The following is a 25,308-nucleotide window of genomic DNA, read 5'->3' as shown; positions in this document are numbered from 1 at the left end:
ACACGGTGAAACCTCGCCTCTACTAAAAAATACAAAAAACTAGCCAGGCGAGGTGGTGGGCACCTGTAGTCCCAACTACTCGGGAGGCTGAGGCAGGAGAATGGCGTGAACCCGGGCGGCGGAACTTGCAGTGAGCTGATATCCGGCCACTGCACTCCAGCCAGGGTGATACAACAAGACTCCATCTCAAAAAAAAAAAAGGAATGAGGGCTATGCTTAACCACATCAAATGGTGCTGAAGAAGTCAAATAAGATTTTTCAAAGTACAAATCACCAGTGACCTTGACAAAAGTTGTTTGCGCAGAGAAGTGAAGAGCGTGAAGCCTGATTTGAGTGGGTTCAATAGTTAAAGAGAAGACAGAAAATGAACACCAGGAGTATAAACATTTTCCTTAAAAATTTTTGCTGTAAAAGAAAAGCAGAAAAATAGAGCTATAGCTGGACAAAAATATGGAATCAAAAAAACTTTCCTTAATACGTCAATGAAACAGTGTACCTATATACAGACGACACTAATCCAGCAGAGGAAGTGGGGAAAATTGTCAATGTGGGATAGAAAGAATTGCTAGAGTAACAGCCTTAAATGGGTATAGGACGGGATCCAGCACACACATACAAGATTGGCTTTCCATGGGAACAAGGATAATTGATTCACTGTAACAAGAAGGAAAAAAATATGTACGAGGGTAGTTAACACAGGTAAAATCCTTGGTACTAAGCAAACAGTCAAATAAGGTTGGCCCACTTTCATTATCACCATCAACATCCCCACTACCACCATAACACTTTTCTAGTGGAAAGTTGTTGGAAGCACTATGATTTGCGGTATCAGAATTCTGTAAGTATCAATCAGGTTTGCTGAATCAGATTTGGAAAAGATCTATGCAGAGAGCATGACTACGGCTTCAGTAAGTTCGATGTAAAAAGACCAAAAAAAAAAACAAAACAAAACTCAGTCATCCTCTAACAATGAGTAAACTATTCTCAAAGCACAGCTTAAATTAGCAATTATGTGCTACTTTATTATGTCATTGACTCAGAAATTAACTCAGAAAACAGACCCCCAAAATTGGTTTTAAATGCTTCCAGGCAAGCAACACAATCTGCTCACTTCACCATATTTTTTGAGGTAAGTGAGATAAGATCCAAAAGGTGATCTCTTAAAAAAAAAAACCTAGATTCTTCTCATGAAACAATTTTGAGCCAACATGATTGGGGAAGAGCCTGCTATATCACATTAATCCAATAAATATGGCAGAACAACATAATCTCAATATAGTGGAATTAAATGCAATGAGCAAAGCATTAAGTCTTCTTAAATGTCAACTATAGCAGAGTAGAAAATCTGCCCTACAAAATAATAGTATATTATTATAAATATGTAATATTTATAATAAGCTAGTCAGAAACATTTAAAAACGTTTTTATTCTACTAGAAATGTGAGTTATTTTTGCATATCATTTATTAATTAGGTAAGTTAATTAACATCTCTGGACCTCAGATTTCTTATGCACGGAATGAAGTACATTTGTCTGTATCAAGGATCTGTCAACTACAGTCTAAGAGCCAAATCAAGCCCACCATTATTTATTTTTTTAATAAAGTTTTATTGGAAGACACCCATGTACAGTAGTTTATCAACTGTCTATGGCTGATTTTACATCACAGTGGCACAGCTGAACAGCTGCAACAGAGACCACACAGCCCGCAAAACCTGAATTATTACTGTCTAGCCCTTTACTGAAAAAAAAGTTTACTGATCCCAGTTCTAAATCAGTTTCCCAAACCTCAGTATATATAAAAAGTGTCCATGACATATTGCAAAATCAATACAGTAACAATCATGAAATACAAACACACAGAGGTTTAACAACTTAAAATTTGTATAAAGGACTACTCCTATTTGATGATTTCAGTCCTACACTTTTGTTGTTAAAATGTGAAATGATACTGGCAGCAAATGGCAGTTTTCTTTAAAGGTCTTCTTGGCAAAACTATAAATTTAATAGTCATGTGTGTCTTCTACTTTATTTTACTCTACTTTTAATTCATTTTACTTGTCTATGATATGAAACCAATGCTGCAGTCAATATTTAGATTTCTTCTCATTGTTTAAACCTAAGCGCAATATGTAACAGACTTACTATAAGAAACTGAATGGCAGGAAGAGTATCTTAATATCTGTATTCCACAAAGTAATTAGCACACTGCCTGTCTTCTAAGAAAAGTTGAAAACCTTGAATTTTCCACAGAAACAATAATAAACATGGCCAGGCACAGTGGCTCATGCCTGAGCTCAGGAGTTCGAGACCAGCCTTGGTACATGGTGAAACACCATCTCTACTAAAGTACAAAAAATTATGTATCATAAATTATGATTCATTCCAAAAAGAGAATATTATGTAGCTTTTAAAAGAAATGAGAGAAGTTCTATAGATAATGAAATAGAAAGATGCCCATGAATATAGTATGAGAGGAAAAAAATAAGCAGGAAGTTCTATTATTTAGACTACTATAACTATTCTGCGTCGATTTTAGTTTAAAAAATTTGTTAAATATAAATTAAAAAATACATATCAAACTGTTAAATGTTATTTCTTTAAAGGGTGGGAAGGGAGAGAAACTGGTTATTTCAACTTTATGCACTCTGTATTATTTAATTTTTTTTTTTTTTTTTTTTTAGACGGAGTCTCGCTCTGTCACCCAGGCTGGAGTGCAGTGGCATGATCTCCGCTCACTGCAACCTCCGCTTCCTGGGTTCAAGCAATTCTTCTGCCTCAGCCTCCCGAGTAGCTGGGATTACAGGTGTCCGCCACCACAACCAGCTAATTTTTGTATTTTAAGTAGAGACGGGGTTTCATCATGTTGGCCAGGCTGATCTCGAACTCCTGACCTTGTGATCCACCTGCCTTGGCCTCCCAAAGTGCTGGGATTACAGGCGTGAGCCACTATGCCCAGCCTATTTAAATTTTTATCATTAATTTACTTTCTTTCATAATGAAATATTTTAAAATTGTTTTTCTAATATTAAGAAAACTAGAGAAACTAATATTTTAATCTAGATTATAAACTGCCCACTTGATGTCTTCTGGATCTGCATGAGAATTTACTGGGGAAGAAAGCATATCTATGAAAGGGAACAGACATCAATTAATATCTGAGATACAATTATACCTCAATATACTGCTTTTTCATAAAAATGAATAAAAATGGTATATATCTAATAGAAATAAAGCCAAAATGTTATAATATTGTATATTCAAATCTGCACATTATGTCCCTATCAGTAAGCTCATCATTACTGTTTCTATACATATTATACAATAGTATTAACAGCAATAAAGAGGGCTGGCACAGACTTACAGCAGGAAATTTAATGATGACATTTTCCGAGTAAAGTGATTTGCACAATCGCTAAGTAAAAAGCAGGTTACAATTCAGTAAGACATCTTTAAAAATGATTTTGTAAATTAGAAGACTAATTGCATTCCCTTTGCAACACAGAAATTAAAGGGAGATACTGTCCATTTTAGCATGTTTATGCTGAATAATAATCCATTTTCTATTAAAAAATTGTAGATAGTAACAATCTTTTCTTTTTTTTGAGACGGAGTCTCGCTCTGTCACCCAGGCTGGAGTGCAGTGGTGCAATCTCGACTCACTGCAACCTCCGCCTCCTGGGTTCACGCCACTCTCCTGCCTCAGCCTCCTGAGTAGCTGGGACTACAGGCGCCTGCCACCGCGCCTGGCTAATTTTTTGTATTTTTAGTAGAGATGGGGCTTCACTGTGGTCTCGATCTCCTGACCTTGTGATTCGCCCGCCTTGGCCTCCCAAAGTGCTGGGATTACAGGCGTGAGCCACCGCGCCTGGCCCATTGTTACTCTTAAAAATTATTACTTGGATTTAAGTTTTCAGAATAAGGACCTAGAATAAAGGCACTAAAATTACATAAAAATGGTGACAAAGGTAAGCCCAAGGATTACACAAGGAATATTCAACAGCACCTGCAATATGCTGTCGAAAATTGGGTGAGATATATATATATATATATATATATAGTGTAACTTTTAAACTCACATATATGTAACACATTACTGTTGTGAAAATATCAAATTTCATAGTCATGATACAACTTAATAAAGCTGAGTTAAATAAACATATTTGAGACATTTAGTAAGGTTATATAAAATGCAGTATTAATCCCTTATCTGCAATTTCAGTTACCTATAGTCAATCATGGTCTGAAAATATTAAAACAAAAGATTCCAGAAATTAACAATTCATAAAATTTAAATTGCAAGCCATTCTGAATAGCATGATAAAATCTTGCACTGTCCTGCTTCATGTCACCAGGGATGTGAATCATCCCTTTATCCAGTGTATCCATGCTGCATATGCTATATGCCAATTAGTCTCTTAGCAGCCCTTTTATCAGATTAAAAAAAAAACCCATGGTATATATAGCGTACTATCTCAGATTTCAGACATCCACTGGACGTCTTGGAATGTATTCCCTGAGGATAAGTGAAGACTACTGCATATCACTTTGAAATAGCAGTTTCCCAAGACAATATCAACCAAGGTAACAGAAAGCTTTTCCCTTCTCTAAAAGTAGTAAAGCCGCAGAACATTTGGTTGCTTTGCCTATTTCACCTCAAAACTTAAGAAAAACCTTCTTGGACTACTTGAATCAAATCAATTCTGCTGTAATCTTAACTGAGACAATCCCAATTTTAGGAAACTGGTTAATGGATAAGTTACCATGTTACATTAAGATTATTTAATACGTTTTTGCTTTGTTGGTAATATAACAGATCAATACTTACTGAATCTCAAAACTTAATTTTTCTACTATCTACTAATTTTATCCCTTATTATTCACCTTCCATGGAATAAAAGAAATGTAACATGCAGTAAAAATTTGTTAAATGAAGTAAGTAATTTTTATCATTTTTAGTTCAGCATTGGCGCATATGCCAAATATAATCTTGGCAACCCAGCTCTCTCTAAATAAAAAACACTTTTAATTTTTCAAGGCATTTTCATTGGAACTAATACCCAAAACCTCCCCGATGCCATAGATCTTATCACAATTTTGCAGAGAACCACAGGTTCACTGAGTTATATTCAGTTATGGCATGTATATTCTCCAAGTGCCTGCCAGTCACTGTTCTAGGGGCTGAGGATATAGCAGTGAACAAAACAAAAATCTCTACTTTCATGGAAATTGCATTCTAGTAAGAAAGACATTAACAAAATCTTTAAGGTGGAAAGTGGTGCGAAATGTTTGGAGAAAAAGAAATTGTGAAAGGAAGATAAGGTATATTCACGCCATTGGCAAAACTCCAGTAAAAATCTAGGTAACAGTGAACTGGTGGAAGACGTCAGAACTCTGAAACATGATTCTTTCCGGTAGAATTATCAGCTTGTAAAGAAGGTATCATTAACTAAATATATTTCTATAATACTTTTCTTGTAAGCCACCATCTAAAAAGTAACTTTTCTTTTTTCTGAGACAGAGTCTCGCTCTGTCACCCAGGCTGGAGTGCAGTGGTGCAATCTTGGCTCACTGCAACCTCTGCCTCCTGGGTTCAAGCCATTCTCCTGCCTCAGCCTCCCGAGTAGCTGGGACTACAGGTGCCTGCCACCACACCTGGCTAATTTTTTGTATTTTTAGTAGAGACAGGGTTTCACCGTGTTAGCCAGGACGGTCTCAATCTCCTTGCCCACCTTGGCCTCCCAAAGTGCTAGAATTACAGCCATGAGCCACCGCGCCCAGCCAAGAAACTACTTTTAAAGCTGGGCAGACTGGCATATGCCTGTAGTTTCAGCTACTTGGGAAGCTAAGGCAGGATGACTGCTTGAACCCAGGAGTTGAAGACTCCTAATATGTTGAAGCCTAACATAGTGAGACTCCCATTTTGGTGGGGTGGGGGGTGCGGGGGGAAGTAGCTTTCAAGAAAGAACTGTTAGCAGCATGTTATTTAAAAATCCTTCTTACCACTAAACCTCATTGTATAAACTGACCCACCAAGCAACAAAATCAAATAAACACAAAAAACTGGCAGAAATGTCTTGACTTTTCCTACTTACCATAAGCATTGGGGAAGTCCCCAGGTCCTGGTCCCGGATAAAAAGGACCTGGCCCCGGTGGTTGAACTGGATATTGTTGTGGGGGCCCAACATAAGGAGGGCCACTATGACGGTACTAGAAAAGAGAAAGTATGAACACATAAATAATATGGTCTCTGGGGCCAAAAACCATAATAAAATAATAATAAGAAGAAAGTAGCTTACTACAGAAAGTAAAGTTCTCTGTGTAAGAGAATCATTTAAATGAGGTAAAGCCATTGGGTCAAACACATTCAAAATGCTTGCTTGCCATGAAGATACAATGAGAATGAAGAGAAAGGTGCAGCTTAGTAAAGCCATACAACATATCAGCACACGGGCAGACGTCAGCTCACTGTAAAATAATCTCAGGCTGATAACTTTTCAATGACATTAAAGGATTTCAGGAACAGCATAATCACTGAGCCCATTTTAGAGCAGTTGGTTGTGGTGAGTGGAAGGGAGAAAGCAAGTAGATAAAAACAACTTCTCTGTCATTTTAAAAAATTTTAAGTAAACAGATGTAGAAATATCTTCACATAGCATAATGAAAAAATCACAAAAGGGCTAATTTGTAACCAACAAAACAGTTCACATGTCACCAAAAACTAATGCCATAATTCATCCTCCCAGCTCCCTCTGATGAGAATCTGGGTTTATTCCCACTCTACTGCTGGACCACCTAGGCCTCAAAGATACTTTACCTGTGGTATACAGTACTGAGGCCCCTGGGGCACTGGGTACGGCATGGGCAGATGGTTAACCATCATGATGTGCTGATTAGCCTGGTACACTGCAGTGGGTGTCTGTGCACCAGGACGAATGGATGGACTGCTGTTCGGGATGGTAGCTCTAGGAGGCTGTATTTGAGGCCTCTGGAAAAACTGGGAAGGGGAGAAAAAAAAAATTTTTTTTTCTTTCTTTTTTTTTTTTTTACAAAGGGGGATATATAAATTTTACTGTCTCCTTTTCTTCACTAATAAAAATCTGGTCAACTTGAATTACAAATACAATATGCATAAAAAGAATAAATTACCTATTGCTGGGTTTCCAAAAACACACCACACGAGGGCGAGCTCTTATCAGTATCATCACATATTTGAAAACAGTAGGATAGTTTCGACCTGACTGTATATATACATATGTATAGATGCATACATATATGTATATACACATACTGTATATATATACACATATATGTATAATAAAGTATAACAAGGGGTAGCTGATATTTCTCTATTATATAAAAGAACTGACTCTGATAAAGAGTAAGTGGTTCATTATCAACTCATTAAAAATTAAAAGTAGTCTTCTAAAAGACTGCTGCTCAAGTAATTTATAAAATACTTAGAACAAGAAGGAATCTCTTTGATCATAAAATATTTACCCAGTCCATCAGGGTCAAGCAAAATTAAACCATCTGTAGGGTTGTCACATGCTGAACTACGCAGTTTTTTTCCTCTCCAAAAGGTGGCACAATCCTATACTAAACTGAGCCTTCTAGAATAGTTTGTAATAACAGTGGACAATCTAGACAGGCCTAAGAATGGTCTAGAATGAGCAGAGTTCAAATTTCTCAAAATGGCAACCAGTATCCGTAGTTATTTATAATTTTGACTGCAGGCTTAAAAGCCTTGAAACAATATACCAATAGTAAATTTCCAATGTGAATGTATCCATTCATTAGCAATCAATCTCAATGTAATAATAATAAGCAGACTGAGTTATAAAGAGGCCATGCAGAACCAGTAGTTTGTTACCTGGATAGGTCTGAATCCTCCCTTCAAATATGAAGCAAGAAAGCAGCAGGAAACAGAAAGAAAGCCAATGGAAAAGCTTACAGATCAGTTGGAAGGGACAGGACATAGCATGCAGCTCAACAAAAGTATCTTTCTATTTAGTAATAATAGGAGAAGAAAGAAGACTAGAAAATCAAAATGACAGTTCTTCACTTGAGAATTTAATCACACATAGAATCAAAGAATCAAGTCACATTTAACTGAAATCCAGTGGCAAAAATCCTCAACTATTACTAATAGCCACAAGTTACAGCAGTGTGCAAGGAAATGTCTGCTTGGTGGCACAAGTACAGTTGTGTGATTACTGGTTCCTACTCTTGGATCTCATGAGCACCCATTTCATGATCTGGCATTGTCTAGCATCTCTATGATCTACTTGCCATCTGTGTCATTTGTTATTTTTGTAAAAGTCCTAAGAAATAAACTTTTCAATATATATTAGACTCTTCATGACAGAGACTTGCTTGCTCTTTTTAACTAATCAGGTACATAAGAGGGCATTTATAGCTCTAAAATGGAGGACTATAATAACAATCTTAAAATATGGTCTTGCACCAAAATAAATAAAGCAGCAAAATATTTGTTGCTATCAGTACAAATAAAGCCAAGCTTCGACCTTTGGGCCCACTCTGGTCTATTCTGTCCTACTCTTAGGCATCAAGCTACCCAGAGACGGTATAAATAACTTAATTTTGTGCTCAAAAGGAAGAACTGGGATCTAGTGTCCAAGGCTCATCCCCATTCAGCCTTCATACCTCAGGGCAAAGAAGGCCCTAAAGAAATTAAGTCACAGAAAAACAACAGCCAGAAAAGTATAGCAGGAGAATGGAATAAATGGGGGAAACCAAAGGGACAGGCCACAGAGAGTAGGTGATGGAGATGAAAAGAAAGCACAGGAGGCAAAGTTGGTAACATAGGAACCTGGGCTGCACTACAACTACAGGAACTATCTTCTAGTTATCTCCACTAACACAGTTTTGGTGACAACATTTTTTTTGTTGGCTGTTAACAGGAACAATAAAAGCAGTAAACTTCCCAATACTTGACTGCATTTCTCCTAATTACCAAGCAGAGAGAATCTATTATGCATCAATGCATGTGATCTGTAAACACCATTTCAGGAACAAACTTAAGTATTTTTATAATGTAGCTAATATCAGGACCCACAAAAATGATACAAGCCTCAAGCAGAGAAGACTCATTATCTGTTCAACTTATTGGGCATTACTAAATAACACAGGCAGAGGGTAAAATCTTCATACTGAAAGATCCTTTGAAATCAACTGTAGAGGGCAGCCCAGCCAAGATAAAGGGCATATCAAATGAACACAGGTGATCATCTATTATGGTAACATTATCATCAAATAATGTTAAAATACTCCTATGTTGCCTGAATAAATAGGGCGTTACGGGGTTGGTAAGGAGAGGAGAAAGAAAACTAACCCATTAACTTATGCAGAGTAAGAAAAATAGATACAGGCAATGTTTTCCAAAAATTTTAACAGTCTGTATATGAAATCTTTTCTTACCCTATTTTCCAGCTGTTTGGATGAAACTTTTAATCAGCCTGTCCAGAATAACTGAGGTTACACCTTATTCAAGGTTTCTGAACAGTATGAAACTATTTTCCTCAGTGACTTTCAAGTAAAAAGTGTTTCTAATGATATTCCTAATATTAATACATAGCTGAACCAAAAAGCCACTAAATATGTGGTTATACTGATATAATAATTTTTTTTTTTTTTGGAGATGGAGTCTTACTCTGCCGCCTAGGCTGGAGTGCAGTGGCATGATCTTGGCTCACTGCAACCTCCACATCCTGGGTTCAACGATTCTCCTGCCTCAGCCTCCTGACTAGCTGGGACTATAGGTGCCCGCTACCATGCCTGGCTAATTTTTGTATTTTTAGTACGGACGGGGTTTCACCATATTGGCTAGGCTGGTCTGGAATACCTGACCTTCTGATCCACCCACCCTGGCCTCCACCAAAGTGCTGGGATTACAAGCATGAGCCACTGCGCCCAGCCAATATACTAATTTTTACACACTAATAATTCAGATTTGAAGCTAAAGAGAAATGTATTTATAAAGCACCAACCTAAGCATTTTACATACACACACACACACACACACATATACACACATACTTTTTTTTTTTTGAGACAGAATCTTGCTCTGTCACCAGGCTGAAGTGCAGCGGCGTGATCTCGGCTCACTGCAACCGCCACCTCCCGGGTTCAAGCGATTCTCCTGCCTCAACCTCTTGAGTAGCTGGGACTACAGGCACCCGCCACAACGCCCAGCTAAATTTTTTTATTTTTAGTACAGACAAGGTTTCACCGTGTTAGCCAAGATGGTCTCGATCTCCTGACCTTGTGATCTGCCCGCCTTGGCCTCCCAAAGTGCTGGGATTGCAGGTGTGAGCTACTGTGCCCGGTCAACATATATATATTAACTCATGCTCACAAATGACCTTGAAGGCAAGTACTATTATTAACAGTCGTAAGATGCATGTAAAAACTGAGGAACAGGGAGATTAAATAACTCACTGAAAGCCCCCCACCATCTGTAACTAAAACACAGTCAGGTTATAGACATGTACTTTTAACTGTTACACATACTACCTCTCATGAAATGGAATACCCCCATATTTTTAAATAAACCAGCAGAAATCTTTTCCTTACAAATGCTGAAGGGATGTGGCAGGACCTTTATCCAACTATACTAATGGGTGGCATGTCCCTCAACCATAACTGATTCCTGGTAAGAAAAATTTTTCATCAAGTTACTTCACAAAATACATGCTTATCATTCAAGAAAACAAATTTCTTCTACCTACACAACTCTAATTCTCTGTCTCCCAAAAAGTGACTGCAACTTGTTCATATGCTAAAAGCATATCCTTGGCATACCATTTTACAGACTTACTTTTGCTCAACTTCACTGCATTAATACTTTTTACAACAACAGTCCATCTGGAGCTTGTGTTTTCCACTTAAAAGTACAGGATCACTTACACACACACACGCGCGCGCACCAGGAGAGATTCTAGAAAAGCCGTAGTAACTAGAAATGCAAAAAAAAAAAAAAAAATCTCCTTTTTGTACTCCTCCCGAACCATTCAATTACAAATGCATAATTAAATTTAATAGTAATGCAAGAAATTCAGATTCTCAGTTGGGCAAGTATAGCAATAAACCACAGGTTATTTATTTTTTTTTTTTTTTTTTTTTTTTTTTTTTGAGATTGGAGTCTCGCTCTGCTGCCCGGGCTGGAGTGCAGTGGCCGGATCTCAGCTCACTGCAAGTTCCGCCTCCCGGGTTTATGCCATTCTCCTGCCTCAGCCTCCCGAGTAACTGGGACTACAGGCGCCCGCCACCTCGCCCGGCTAGTTTTTTTTTGTATTTTTTTAGTAGAGACGGGGTTTCACCGTTTTAGCCAGGATGGTCTCGAGCTCCTGACCTCGTGATCCGCCCGTCTCGGCCTCCCAAAGTGCTGGGATTACAGGCTTGAGCCACCGCGCCCGGCCACCACAGGTTATTAAAAGGAACATATAATAAATGGGCTTTCCCAAACTGCTTGCAATCCTTCAAATTTCTTTCCTTCTCAGCTGAGTGATGAACAATCATTAAGAGTCAAACTCTCCTGAATGGAAGGAGCCATTTAGTCTCACCATCCACTTAAAAAGTCTGAATATCTTTTACAATATACCACTGGGGATATGAAACTTTAGCAACTTAAGATACAATTTCTTTTCAAAATTAAATGGAGTTCTAACACTGTAAAACTCTTCCTTCTACAGACCCCCAATTTTTCTCCCTATATCACCTATCCACTTGTCTCATGTCCCTCCCTAAAACCACAAAGAAGTCTAATCCTTCTCTGTAAGTGACAGACCACTAAGTCATGTGAACATTGTCATTACTGCCAATTTTCACCCACCTTGGCCTCCCAAAGTGCTGGGATTATAAAGGCATGAGCCGCCGTGCCTGGGCCATTATTGCCAATTTTCACACCACTATTTTTTGTTTCAAGCCAATCATAACCTTCTCCTAGCATCCTGTTCCTCCAACCAAGATTTCTAATTCCCAAACCAGCCTGATCTTTTCCTTCAATCAAGTTCCAACACAAAGGTAACGAGGTGGGGTTTGCCCAGAATGTACTTGGCACTCACTAAAAAAACATTTGTTCCTGAGTGAAAGGGCAACATACCTCTCCGATTCCTGCCAGCTCCAATTCCATTAATGAAACCAAGAACCACAGGAGCACTTTTGTCAACCATATTTTACTACTGATTGGTACTGACACACATTTAAAGCATTTAAATCCTCTTTATACATAACCTGGCTAAATAAGCCATGTTCTTCACTTCAGTGTGTACTCTTACAATTGTGTTTTGAAGCTCATATAGAGGATTTTGTAGTTGGTAACTTTGAAAATTTATCTGGCTAAACAACCCATCGTTTCAGATTGTACCAATTGCATGACAATGTCAAACTACATAATCATTAGAAAACCTGACATAAATGTCACTTATCCAAGTAACTGATAAAAATCCTGCAAAGAGCTAGGCAGAGAAAAGAGAGCCATGCATGCACATAAAATTCACCTCCTAAACTTCATTTCAGTCTGTTTTAATTCTTCCATCTTTCAAGGATTTATTATTAATACGCCAGAAGGATGACAGAGGAAGGTGAAAACTCTCATTTGAGGTAGTATTTTGGGCAGATCCAACAAGATAGGATACTTTTAAAACAGAGGCTGAATTTAGCATACTTATAATTGCTTACTTTCCCAGAAACACTCTAGAAGCCAGAAGAAAAAATGTTTCCTCTCGAAAAATCCTTCTAAAGATGCAATAATTCATATCATTACCCAAAGCTTCCTCATCAAAAATGTCTAACAAATGGTGTTTGAACGTGCTGGTAATTATGAAATACCATTTTTCATGACTTTGCTCAGTAAAAGCACAAAAAGACAAAAACACCCAATAAATTATATAACAGAAATTCTCTGCAATATTTCAATTTTTTAATTATTATTATATCTGTTATGGTAATGTGTGATCACTGACCTTTTATGTTATCACTGTAACTGGGAGCACCATGAACTGCACCCATAGAAGATAGTAAACTTAAGACAGTTGTGTGTGTTCTAACTGCTCCACCTACTGTCTGTTGTCCCCTGCCACTCCCATCTTTCTCCTCTCCTTAGACCTTCCTATTCAGCAGACACAATAATACTGAAGTTAGGCCATTATATCTAAATTAATAACTGAACAGTGGCCTCTATGTGGTCTTGTGCCACATCTCTCACTTTAAATAAAAACTATAAATGACTAAACTTAGTGAGGAAGGCATGTTAAAAGCTGAAATAGGCTGAAAGCTACTTCAAAAGCCAAGTTGTAAATGCAAAGAATAAGTTCTTGGAGGAAATTTAAAGTGCTACTCTCCAGTGAACACACAAATGATAAGAAAGCAAAAACAGCCTTATTGCTGGTATGGAGAAAGTGAGAGCAGTTTGGATAGAAGATCAAACCAGCTACAACATTCCCTTAAGCCAAAATGTAATCCAAAGCAAACTCCTAACTCTTCATTTCAATTCTATGAAGGCTGAGAGGTAAGAAAGCCACAGAAGAAAAGTCTGAAGCTAGCAGAGGTTAGCTCATGAGGTTTAATGAAAGCAGCTGTCTCCATAACATAAAAGTGCAAGGTGAAGCAGCAAGTGCTTATGGAGAAACTGCTTCAAGTTATCCAGAAGATCCAGCCAAGATAACTGATGAAAGTGACTACACTAAACACATGATTTTAAGTGTAGATGAAACAGCCATCTATTGAAATAAGATGTCATGCATTGACTTCTCTCTAACTAGGACTTTCATAGCTAGTGAGAAGTCAATGCCTAGCATCAAAGCTTCAAAGATTCAACAGGCTGACTCGACTTTTAGGTGCTAATATAGTTGGTGACTTTATTTTGAAGCCAGTACTTATTTACTATCCGGAAAATCCTAGGGCCCTTAAGAAATATGCTAAATCTACTCAGACTACGCCCTATAAATAAAACAACAAAGCCAGAATGATAGCACATCTGTTGGCAGCATGGGTTACTGGTTATTTTAAGGCCATTGTAGAGAGCTTAGATTTCTTTCAAAATATTAGTGCTTGCTGGGAAAACACCTAGTCACCCAAGAGCTCTGAGGGAGATGTATATAGAGATTAATGTTGCTTTCATGCCTGCTAACACATCTACTCTGCAGCCTATGGATCAAAGATTTGTTTTGATATTTAAGTCTTATTATTTAAGAAGTATATTTTGTGAGGCTACAGCTGCCATACATACTGATTTCTCTGATGGTTCTGGGCAAACTACATTAAAAACTTCCTGGAAAGGATTCACCATTGCTGATGCCATTAATAACATTCCTGGATGCAGTGGTGTCCGACTGGAGTCCCAGCTACTTAGGAGGCTGACAGAGGGCAGGGCAGGGAAGGGAAGAAACATTTGTGATTCATGGGAGAAGGCCAAAATATCAACATTAACAAGCATTTGGAAGAAGCTGATTTCAATACTCATGGATGACTATGAGGTATTCAAGACTTCAGTGGAAGAAGTAAGTGCTGATATGGTGGAAACAGCAAGAGAACTAGAATTAGAAGTAGCACCTGGGCCGGGAGCAGTGGCTCACACCTGTAATCCCAACACTTTGGGAAGTCGAGGCAAGTGGATCACCTGAGGTCAGGAGTTCGAGACCAGCCTGCCCAATATGGTGAAACCCCATCTCTACTAAAAATGCAAAAAATTAGCTGGGCATGGTGGCGAATGCCTGTAATCCCAGCTACTTGGGAGGATGAGCCAGGAGAATCACTTGAACCTGGGAGGTGGAGGTTGCTGTGAGCCGAGAAGGTGCCACTGCACTGCAGCCTGGACAACGAGAGTGAAACTCCATCTCAAAAAAAAAAAAGAAAAGAAAAGAAAAAAAAAATTAGAGCCTGAAGATGTGACTGACTTTATCATGACAATCTCACGATAAAACTTGAACAAGTGAGGACTGGTTTCATATGGAGGAGCAAAAAAAAAAGTGATTTCCTGAGATGGAATCTACTCCTGGTAAGGAGCTGTGAACATTGTTGAAAGGACAATAAAAGATTTACAATATTACATAAACCTAGTTGATAAAGCAGCAGCAGAGTTTGAGATTGACTCCAATGATAAAATAAGTTCTACTCTGCGTAAAATGCTGTTAAACAGCATCACATGCTGCAGAGAAATCTTTCATGAAAATAAGAGTCCATTGGCTGGGTGCAGTAGCTTACGCCTGTAATCCCAGCACTTTGAGAGGCCAACGTGGGCGGATCACTTGAGGTCAGGAGTTTGAGAGCAGTCTGGCCAATAGGGTGAAACCTCAGCTCTACTAAAAACACAAAAAATTAGCCGGATATGGTGGCATGTGCCTATAGTCCCAGCTACTCAGGGGGCTGATGCAGGAGAATCACTTCAACCCAGGAGGTGGAGGTTGCAGTGAGCAGAGATTATGCCACTGCACTCCAGCCTGGGTGACACAGCAAGACTCCATCTCAAAAACAAATACATTAAAAAAAAAAAAAAAAAAAAAAAAAAGAAGAGTCCATCAATGTGGCAAACTTTGTCTTATATCAAGAAATTGCCACAGCCACCTGAATCCTCAGCAACCACTACCCTGATCAGTAAGCACCCACCTACACTGAAGACGCTTCACCAGCAAAAAGATTACAATTCACTGAAGACTCAGATAATCATTAGCATTTTTTAGCCAGAAAGTATTTAATTACCGGCTGGGCGCGGTGGCACACATCTGTAATCCTAGCACTTTAGGAGGCCAAGGTGGGCGGATCATGAGGTCAGGAGTTCAAGATCAGCCTGCCCAACATGGTGAAACCCCGTCTCTACCAGAAATACAAAAATTAGCCAGCGTAGCGGCACGGGCCTGTAATCCCAGCTACTTGAGAGGCTGAGGTAGAATTGCTTGAACCCAGGAGGCAGAGGCTGTCATGAGCTGAGATTGCGCCACTGTACACCAGCCTGGGCGACTGAGCAAGATTCCGTCTCAAAAAAAGAGAAAGTATTTAATTACTATATGTACATCATTTTCTTACACATAATTCCACTGTTCAGTTAGCAGACTACAGCACAGTGGAAACATAACATACATACACTGGGAAACCAAAAAATTTACGTGACTTACTTTATTGCAGTATTTGCTTGATTATTGTGGTCTGAAAACAAGTCTGCAATATCTCCGAGGCATGCCTATATTTACTAACTTGCAAAGCAATACAAAATATGCTTCTGAAATCTCTAGTGTTATGCAGTATACAGTTCAGCCTACTAGAAGATTAAAAACTAACATCTGCAATTAGGAATTTCCTTGGTGAGTATCTTTTAAAAGTCTAAAGTACTCTTGAAGAACAGTGCTATGATTTGCTGGCAAGTTATAAAGGGACAAGCTTTAAAGAGTCCACATAATGGAATATGACTCAGGTGTCAATTTGATAATCTGTTGATCCATGATAATTTATAACGGAGATTATTCCATTCCAAATTTTTTCTATATTTCTCTGCATGTGGTCAATATTATATAATTTAGGTTTCACTAAGAATCGGGATATGTAAGCCCTAGAGCTGAGTTGTTCAATACAGTAGCCACAAGTCATACTTGACTACTTATATTAAAAATTCAGTTCCGGGTCAAGCACGGTGGCTCACGCCTTTAATCCCAGCACTTTGGGAGGCTAAGGTGGGTGGATCGCTTGAGGTCAGGAGCTCAAGACCAGCCGGGCCAACATGGCAAAATCCTGACTCTACAAAAAATACAAAAATTAGTAGGGCGTGGTAGCTCACACCTGTAGTTCCAGCTACTCAGGTGGCCGAGGCACAAAAATCACTTGAACCTGGGAGGTGGAGGTTGCAGAGAGCTGAGATCGTGTCACTGCACTCCAGCCTAGGTGACAGAGTGAGACTCTGTCTCCAAAAAAAAAAAAAAAAAAAATCAGTTATTTAGCTGCATTAGCCACATTTAAAGTGCTCAATAGCCATGTATAGCTAGTACAGCTATAGCAGTGAAAAGCACAAGTACAGAACATTTTCATCATCATAGAAACTCTATTACACAGTGCTACCCTAGAGGTTTATGTCAGGAACAGGAGGTGTTCTGTCAGATCATAAGGGAGAGTCTTGGAAATGAGCATCATTATAAAATACTTCATTCATGCTAAAAAATAGCTGGGGAAAAGGGGGAAAGACAGGCGGTCTCACTGCTAAAGGAAACTGACACTTACCAAGGACTTACATTTCAGACACTGTGACAGGCAGGTACTTTATCCTCACAACACCCATAGGAAATATGTGCAGTTATTATAAATCATCTCAATCTTATATCATTTATGAGCATATTTTACCCATTTTGCAGATGAGAAACCTGATGCCCAAAGATAATTTGCAGTGAAGCTGAAACTGAATCCCAGTTTTACTGACTCCCAACATGTATTTTCTTCACTATTTATGCTGCTACTATACAACTCCTTGTGAATGAGATACCAGATAAAGCCACCCATTACTCACTTGTATCAAGCTCCAAAAAACAAATAGTTCATAAGATCATAATTTAAGACGTTTAAGGTTGTATAGATGTTTGAGATGGCTTGTTATTCATATTAATTTAATTCTGTTGCGCCAGGTCTGGTCCCAGAGGCAAGCCCAAGCCTTCATTTATTTTACTTTCCAAACCTCATAAATGGCCTATAGTAAAACAAATATATCTCGTCTAGGAATATAACACCACAAACTTTCAGTAAAGAAACCTTTAGGGATCATAACAAAAAAGAAATCTACATAAATCAGCTGTTCTTTTCAAAAGTTTCTTTTTTCACAAAAAGAACCAAACCACAACAGGAAAACATGCACAATTTCAATGCTTGCCACCAAGTAAGACATTTCTTGATGGCACATACTCCTCCTGCTGCTGCTGCTAGCATATGCTGGTTTTATGAAGCTCATTATTTGTTTATGCTAAATCCTACTGCTTTGAATGCAGCATATTTTTCAGCGTTTGTGAAAAGTATGTGAACTATATAAAAAAAACTACAGTGTTTTGTCCTATGAACACTTTAAAATACCATTTCCCTGATCTTTCCCATAATGAAAAGACTACTTAGTCATAGTATATAACCAACACTTAATCTCTATTGTGAAACCCAAAAGTAAAATAAGGACAGGAACATAAGTAACTTTAAACCAGAACTACACAGATTTTAATGACCAAATACATAAAGTAAACACCACAAGCCAGAATCCAAATTATACCAAGTGACTTGCTATAATTCTGTGTGTACTTTCCGTTCTTTCAGTTTCTAATTACCTTGGGATTTTCAAGCATCAGTACAAAAATAGTTGACATATTTCTAAAGCCAAGAGTGTTTTGCATATAAAATGACTTAGCATTTCTCGTTTTATCTTTGAAGAAAACTGTAATTCTAAAAGCTCTTCAGGTTATAAAATGCCAAAAGAATAGCACATCCTCAATAATCTGAAGAATCTCCACAAAAGACAAAAACTAATAGTAATATCAGGAAGGCGATAGGGCTGAAATAATCCTAACTGCAGCATGGCGCATTTGATTTGTGTGGACTCAAAAAGAGCTCTAGCCCTCCAAATGGAGTTACAAGACCTTCTAAATAAAAGAAGTTCCAAGAAATACACTCAAAGCAGTTTCTTGATTCCATTAAGAACAAAGAAAATGTTTACCATTTAAAATCTTGTTATTTTTTGTTTACTTGAATTCAGGTTAACTCTATCTTACACACAAAAAATATTTAAATTCTAGATTACTAAACTGGGTGACGTTTTCTTTTCACAAGCAATTAATTCCAAAAAGCCTACCTAAATAATTATATATTTTTTTGCAACAGCTATAGAACATACTTTGCAATTTTTACTAAGCATCAACAAAAAGTTATTATATTTGCTACTGGAGTTCAGAAACAACAATCATTAAAAACAACATCCAACAACAAATTCCTTCAAAAAATAAATTGAGATCAAAGCATGAAAGCATGTAAAATGATCAGAAAGGTAGCCACTGATGAATAATGCAATAAAGGACAAAAAAGAAATCTATTCAATGGCCAAAGCAAACTACCACAGATGAAAAAACCATTTGTGCCTTCAATTCCACTTTAAGTCTTAAGCATGTCAAATCCAAAATATCCCAGGACATGAGGATTTTCCCTTTAAAAGCATATTCTCTGTATACCACTCAATATTTTTTTCCTCCAATAGCTTGCATTTCATTATGCAAGTCTCTATGTCTTGTTTTGTATTATGAGCAACTCCTCTGTAAATCTTTCAGGGTTTAGGTGCTACCTGACTTTAGATCTGAAGAGAAGATACTGTGAAATACAGATTCAGTAAGCGATTCTCAAATGGGAAATGCTGTCACTTCCATGGAAATGTACAGTGGTGTTTTTGTTTTGTTTTGCTTTGTTTTCTAATTGTCACTAGGGAAATTCTACTGGCATTTAGAGCCCAAAGGATACTAAATTAATTGTATTACATAGGGCAGTTTTGATAACTGGTTATCCCACCCAAATGCCAATACCTATTCCGTAGTGAAACAAACCAAACTGACCCCACATCTCCTGTGGATGCTACACCCTACATAATGCCGGTTCAGTTAGCTCTGCTCAGCTATGCCACTTCAACCCCATGTCTCTCTTCTCCTCTATTCAAGGTAATTACGGTTGCTGCCTGAGGCAAGGGTACAGACATCCTTATTCAATTCTCTGTGATATGATGAAAAGAATTTAACTGGTGTTCAAGAAAAAAAGGATAACAAAGAAAAAAGTGCCAGCTACCTGAATTTTCTGAATTACAAATCATTCCTCTGGGTTTATGCTGCATCTTAGGAACTCACCTCCAAGAACTATGGTTAAACAATAATTATTTTTCTTGGTAATAAATAAATAATATAATAAACATTTATATTATTTTTTTTTCTTTTGAGACAAGGTCTCACTCTTTTACCCAGGCTAGAGTACAGTGGCACAATCACACCTCACTGCAACCTTGACCACGTGGGCTCAGATGATTCTCCTACCTCAGCCTCCCAGAGTAGCTGGGACTACAGGCATGCACCACCATGCCCAACTAATTTCTGTATTTATATATTTGTTTTGTAGAGATGAGGTTTCACCATGTTGCTGAGGCTGATCTCTAACTCCTGGGCTCAAGTGATCCACCTGCCTCAGCCTCCCAAAGTGCTGGGATTGCAGGCATCAAATACCGCATCCAGTCTATACTTCTATTTTTAAAATAATCAAAACTAGCCATAAATTCATGAGCATTATCATACAGCTAAACGACTAATCTGCTAACTCTTTACTGAGTCATACTGCACATGAAAATGTGGGCTGAAATCAACCTTTTCTCACAGAGATTTCTGAACATTTTCCCCAATTACTGGAATTAAAGAAAGACAAAATGTACCACATCACTTTAAAGCTCATAAAAAAGTTTTCTTAGAAAACAGAATTTCCCAAAGCTCATTACAAACGCTTAAATACAATATCCTAATTTTAGAGCCACTATTATCGAACACAAGTAGCAGAAACACAACCTTAAAATTTGTGCTATTTTCATTAAGAACCTAAATTTTTTGATCAACAGTCTTTAAAAAAGTTACTAGTCTTAAATAAGAAATGCCCAGGCTATTTAGTAATCTGGATCTTTTTGTTTGTTTTTTTGTTTTGAGATGGAGTCTCGCTCTGTCGCCCAGGCTGGAGTGCAGGTATGATCTTGGCTCACTGCAACCTCCGCCTCCCAGGTTCAAGTGATCTCCTGTATCAGCCTCCCAAGTAACTGGGATTACAGGTGCTTGCCACCATGCCCGGCTAATTTTTGCATTTTTAGTACAGACGGAGTTTCACCATGTTGGCCAGGCTGATCTTGAACTCCTGACCTCAAGTGATTCACCCACCTCGGCCTCCAAAGGTGTTGGGATTACAGGCATGAGCAACCATACCTGGCCTATTAAGCAACATTGTTTTTGTTTCAAAATTCACTTATCATTCCATCAATCTACAGAGTAGAAAATCCAACAAAATAACTGTGGCCAATGGTAATGTTAATTCCTTCTACTTATAGTTTACCTTAAGCTATCTGAAATGACTTATGAAATAAACCAAGGTTTGAAAAACACAAGCATGTGAACAAAGAAATTAACAAGTGCCTTACATAAAGGAGCTCAGAAAACATTTTCACCCTAATTCCTTTGCAGTTATTTCACAAATAAATAGTTTCTTTTCACTCTGCTTCTTGAGCAAAGATCCCCAACGTCTCTCTCTTTTAGGAGTATTTGCCTTGTCCCTGGATTAAAATTTAAGCCACGCCTCTATGGCCCTCGACTAAATTTTTAAATAAAATTATAAACACTCTTTTACACAAGAAACTAGTATTTTAATTATTAGTAGTCATAATACTAATCATATGTCCTAGTTACTATGTGCCAAACACCCTGCTAATCATTTTATTTTCATTATTTCATTTTCTTTTCATAATAGTTTCTTTTTTTTGAGATGGAGGCTCACAGTGTCACCCAGCCTAGAGTGCAGTGGTGAGGTCTCAGCTCACTGCAAGCTCCGCCTCCCGGGTTCATGCCATTCTCCCGCCTCAGCCTCCTGAGTAGCTGGGACTACAGGCGCTCACCACCATGCCCGGCTAATTTTTTGTATTTTTAGTGGAGATGGGTTTTCACCGTGTTAGCGACGATGGTCTCGATCTCCTGACCTCGTGAGCTACCCGCCTCGGCCTCCCAAAGTGCTGGGATCACAGGCGTGAGCTACTGTGCCCGGCCCATAATAGTTTCAACATGGTATTACTGTCTCCATTTTATAGGTGAGAAAACTAAGGTGGAGAGCAGTAAATGATTTATCCAAGAACCTTCGGTTATAACATGGAAGAATCAAACCTAGGTCTAGCTGATGGCAAAGTCCATCTTAAAGTATTAATACTTTACAATACTATCTCTGAATTAAAAAAAAAAATACCCCAAGGTTTTATTTCATTATGAAACCCAAACAATAGCCATCCACCTCATACAGCCATCCTCCTGCAAAGTACCTTTAATAACTCAGATTTGCTTTGCCTTTACAGTCTCCAGATTGGAAGGATTACATTTTGAGAAATAGAGTCAGGTATTAAATCACTCAAGACAATGGAAGCCTTCAACTAAACAATATCCACTAACTCAGTAATAAGAATTCTAAATATGATAACACAGGCAAATACTGGTAATTTTACTTTATCCAACCATACTTTGTTCCATAACAATCATATTAAAGACAGCTACCACTTACTGACTGCTTGTTTTGTGTCAAATGCTTACACTATTTCTATGGCAGAAGTTATTTATCTCCATTTTACATATGAGGAAAAAAAGATGCAGAAAAAGACTTGCCTAACCAGCTGGTTAAATAGTAAAGCTTGTAATATGAACAGACTCTAAACCGAAGCTCTTTCAGCAGAAGAAAATGTTTCAGAATACCCCATAAAAAGCTATTGGGGGTTGGAGGGAGAACCCTGCAAGTCTTTCTGTCTTGCCACCTCTAAATAGATTCCTACTAAATGACAGTGTTCACATACATACTTTTGAAATTTTAATTTATACAATTATTTCATTTAGAAAACCAATGGGATAAAGTTATTTAAATTAATTAAGGTATCTATTTTCTCTGTGTCCTAAGTATAAAAATAGTTCTATCCAGCAAATGGATGTACACTATTTTTAATCAATTTATTACTAGATCTAAGTTAGTAACTGAGTTTAAGTTAGAAATACTAATGCTATTTTATACACATCAATACAGGTTATATCAGAATGTTAACAGAAAACCCATAGAATGCTGCCTGCTTCATTCAGTTAAATTTAACTTACTACAAATATCCACAAAATCTATAAACACTTAATATCTCAATTTTTCAGATTTGTAAAATTTAAAAACAATCTTTGTTTGGCAAGAAAAAAAAACTGTAGCATTTTTTAAATGTGGCATAAACAGAGGCAAACGGATTTGTTAATAACAAAATGCAGTGAGATTAATGAAGGACAAAGAAAGTTGAATTAGATCAGATAAAAGCTACTCTTGAAATGAGTAATTTGAGTAGTTCTATGGGATGGCAGCATTCTAAGAGTCAGCAGCTACTAAAGCTCCCACCTATTAGTTAAGGGTGATAGTGAAGGGGCAAGGGTACAGTACCTGATGATGGGGAGGTCGAGGCCCCGCTGCAAACTGAGAAAAGGAGGGAAAACAAACACAAAAGGAAAGGCACAAAGAGTCAGAAACACCACAACAAAAACCAAAATTTCACACAATATGCCAAAAGAAAAAAAACCCACAGCGGGGAAATAAAAAACAACACACAAAACAGTCAAAGCTTTGCTGCAGGACAGTGACAGACAGGTACTAAGATTCAACAGGTTAACACCACTATCAGAATAGTTTGTCATTTATCAGCTGGGAGAGAAACAGGCTATGCTGTTAGGCATGTAAGGTACTCTCTGATAGGACTATTTTTTTAAAAACAACAACCCTCAAATAAGGCAAAAGAAAGTTTGAAAAATTAAGTGGTTACATTAAGACAAACGTGAAAACCAAGTATGCTGTATGTAACTGATACAGCTGGAGGAAATGAGAAAGTTTTTACATTACAAGACCTAACCAGGAGATAATTACAAAGTCCAGCAGGAAGCAAAAAATGTAAAAGGATTAATTGCAAATTTTCTTAAGTTAAATGGGATATCTTATCCATGAAATGGAAGTTTCAATATCTTAATTTCTTAGAGTTAAAGAAAAATTTTTTTATCTCACACACACACACACACACACACACACACGTTTAAATGCAGTTAACTAGTATAGTTTAATACCAGGCATGTCACGGCAAACAGCTAGTAAAGAACATCAGTCTCCAACACAATTAATCCAAGTGGTATTCTTACAGACTTGAGAAGGAAAAAGAGTAAATAAATCATATCTCTTAATTACTATAGACAACAGCAAAGCACTGTGTATATGTACCTATTGTTATCTAAGAATAAAGCACAAAGAAATGTAATTCCTCAGCTAAATCACTGAGTACTTGAAAGTGGCTAATATATATTCCAACCCTTCCACTAACTTAGAATAAAAGAAAAAGTTTTTTCACCTATGTGAATTTTAACTGCTAAACCTCTAGGATCAAATAATTCACTAGGCCAAATTTGGGTTTGAATACATTTTAACTGAAAGGAACAGACAAAAATATTGGGTTATGTAGAGCCATATTCTGGATACTAATACATTAGCTATTGTAATGTTAACCATCCTCTTCAATAGTAAAAGAAAATATTTAGAAAGCAGTGCTTAATGTAAACCATATACAGGGTTTTTATCTAATATATTTAAGGAGCTAAAATATATGTCTTTGGCTGTCTTATTTTCTCTATAGAGACTTCCTTCTGTCAGCTTAACACTACAGATGAATTAGATTGACGATTAAGAAACAATCTCTCATGCTCAGCATTTAAGTTATGTGCAATACTGACTTGCAAAACATTTGGAATTAGTTCCCCAACTACCATTAGTTCATATTTTAAAATTTCAACAAATTACAGTAGAACACATGGCCACAATGTAGGAGACAGCTGAAAACAGCTCTGTCAAGAATTCACCTCAGAAGCTAAAATGTCACCTATTGTTCAAGTAATGAAAAGTACATTAATGACCTATAAGGTTGGGTTATGTTAGGTCAGCCATCATATTTGGCTAATCAATATAATACAGCTTTTCAGAATGATGATAACTGGCAGCTACAGTTCTTGCAGGAAATTTTCTCTTCAAAGAAACTGAGGTCTTATATTTTCAGTTTTCCAATTAGGAGAAGAAAACATCATACTTCTGCTATGGACAAGAATAAGCAATACCAGGCATGTGGTATGAAAGTCGGGAGTGGAGTATGAAATGTTTCTTCCTGACACTTTTGAAGAAAATGGAAGAGAGGGGCCATGTTACAAAATTAACCTGAGTATGGCAGTACCTGTCTTATCACTGTTCCACAGAAAATGCCCCATTTTCAAGGCTCTAAAATAAAAGCTAAAACTTTGTACAGTTTGAATGTTCCAGTCAAAAGAGAACTTTCTATGAACAAGAAGAGTATCTTATAAAATTACACATATATAAAAACAAAAGCAAGAAAGAAAATCCCAACTTAAGTTAGTAGAAAGTGCCCTAGGAAAGTACCCTAGTCTATTTTGCACTAGTCACCATTGGCTATTGAGTTTTTCATTTGAAATGACAATAGTCTTAATCCTATGGGTAGCTGTAAGC

General features: G+C 37.5%; 1 protein-coding gene across 17 annotated transcripts in view; it reads right to left on the bottom strand.

Annotated features, from left to right (window-relative positions):
* EIF4G3 (eukaryotic translation initiation factor 4 gamma 3) overlaps positions 1-25,308 on the bottom strand; it is a 371,961-nt gene that overhangs the window by 169,837 nt on the left and 176,816 nt on the right. For 16 of the 17 annotated variants that reach the window (XR_002733208.3, XR_002733207.3, XM_023219748.2 and 13 more), the window contains 2 exons: positions 6,818-6,997; positions 6,096-6,210 (listed from right to left, as the gene is read on the bottom strand). Coding sequence is in view for 15 of the 17 variants with exons in the window: in XM_023219748.2 (XP_023075516.1) it covers positions 6,096-6,210; positions 6,818-6,997 (295 nt within the window). In the remaining 2 variants the exon portion in view is untranslated. The remainder of the gene's footprint in view (positions 1-6,095; positions 6,211-6,817; positions 6,998-25,308) is intronic. The other variant, XM_023219745.3, reaches the window with a different exon arrangement.

Source organism: Piliocolobus tephrosceles, chromosome 1 (assembly GCF_002776525.5).
Source record: "Piliocolobus tephrosceles isolate RC106 chromosome 1, ASM277652v3, whole genome shotgun sequence".
In the NCBI taxonomy this organism is placed as follows: Eukaryota; Metazoa; Chordata; class Mammalia; order Primates; family Cercopithecidae; genus Piliocolobus; species Piliocolobus tephrosceles.
This window is presented reverse-complemented; position numbering and strand designations above follow the sequence as displayed.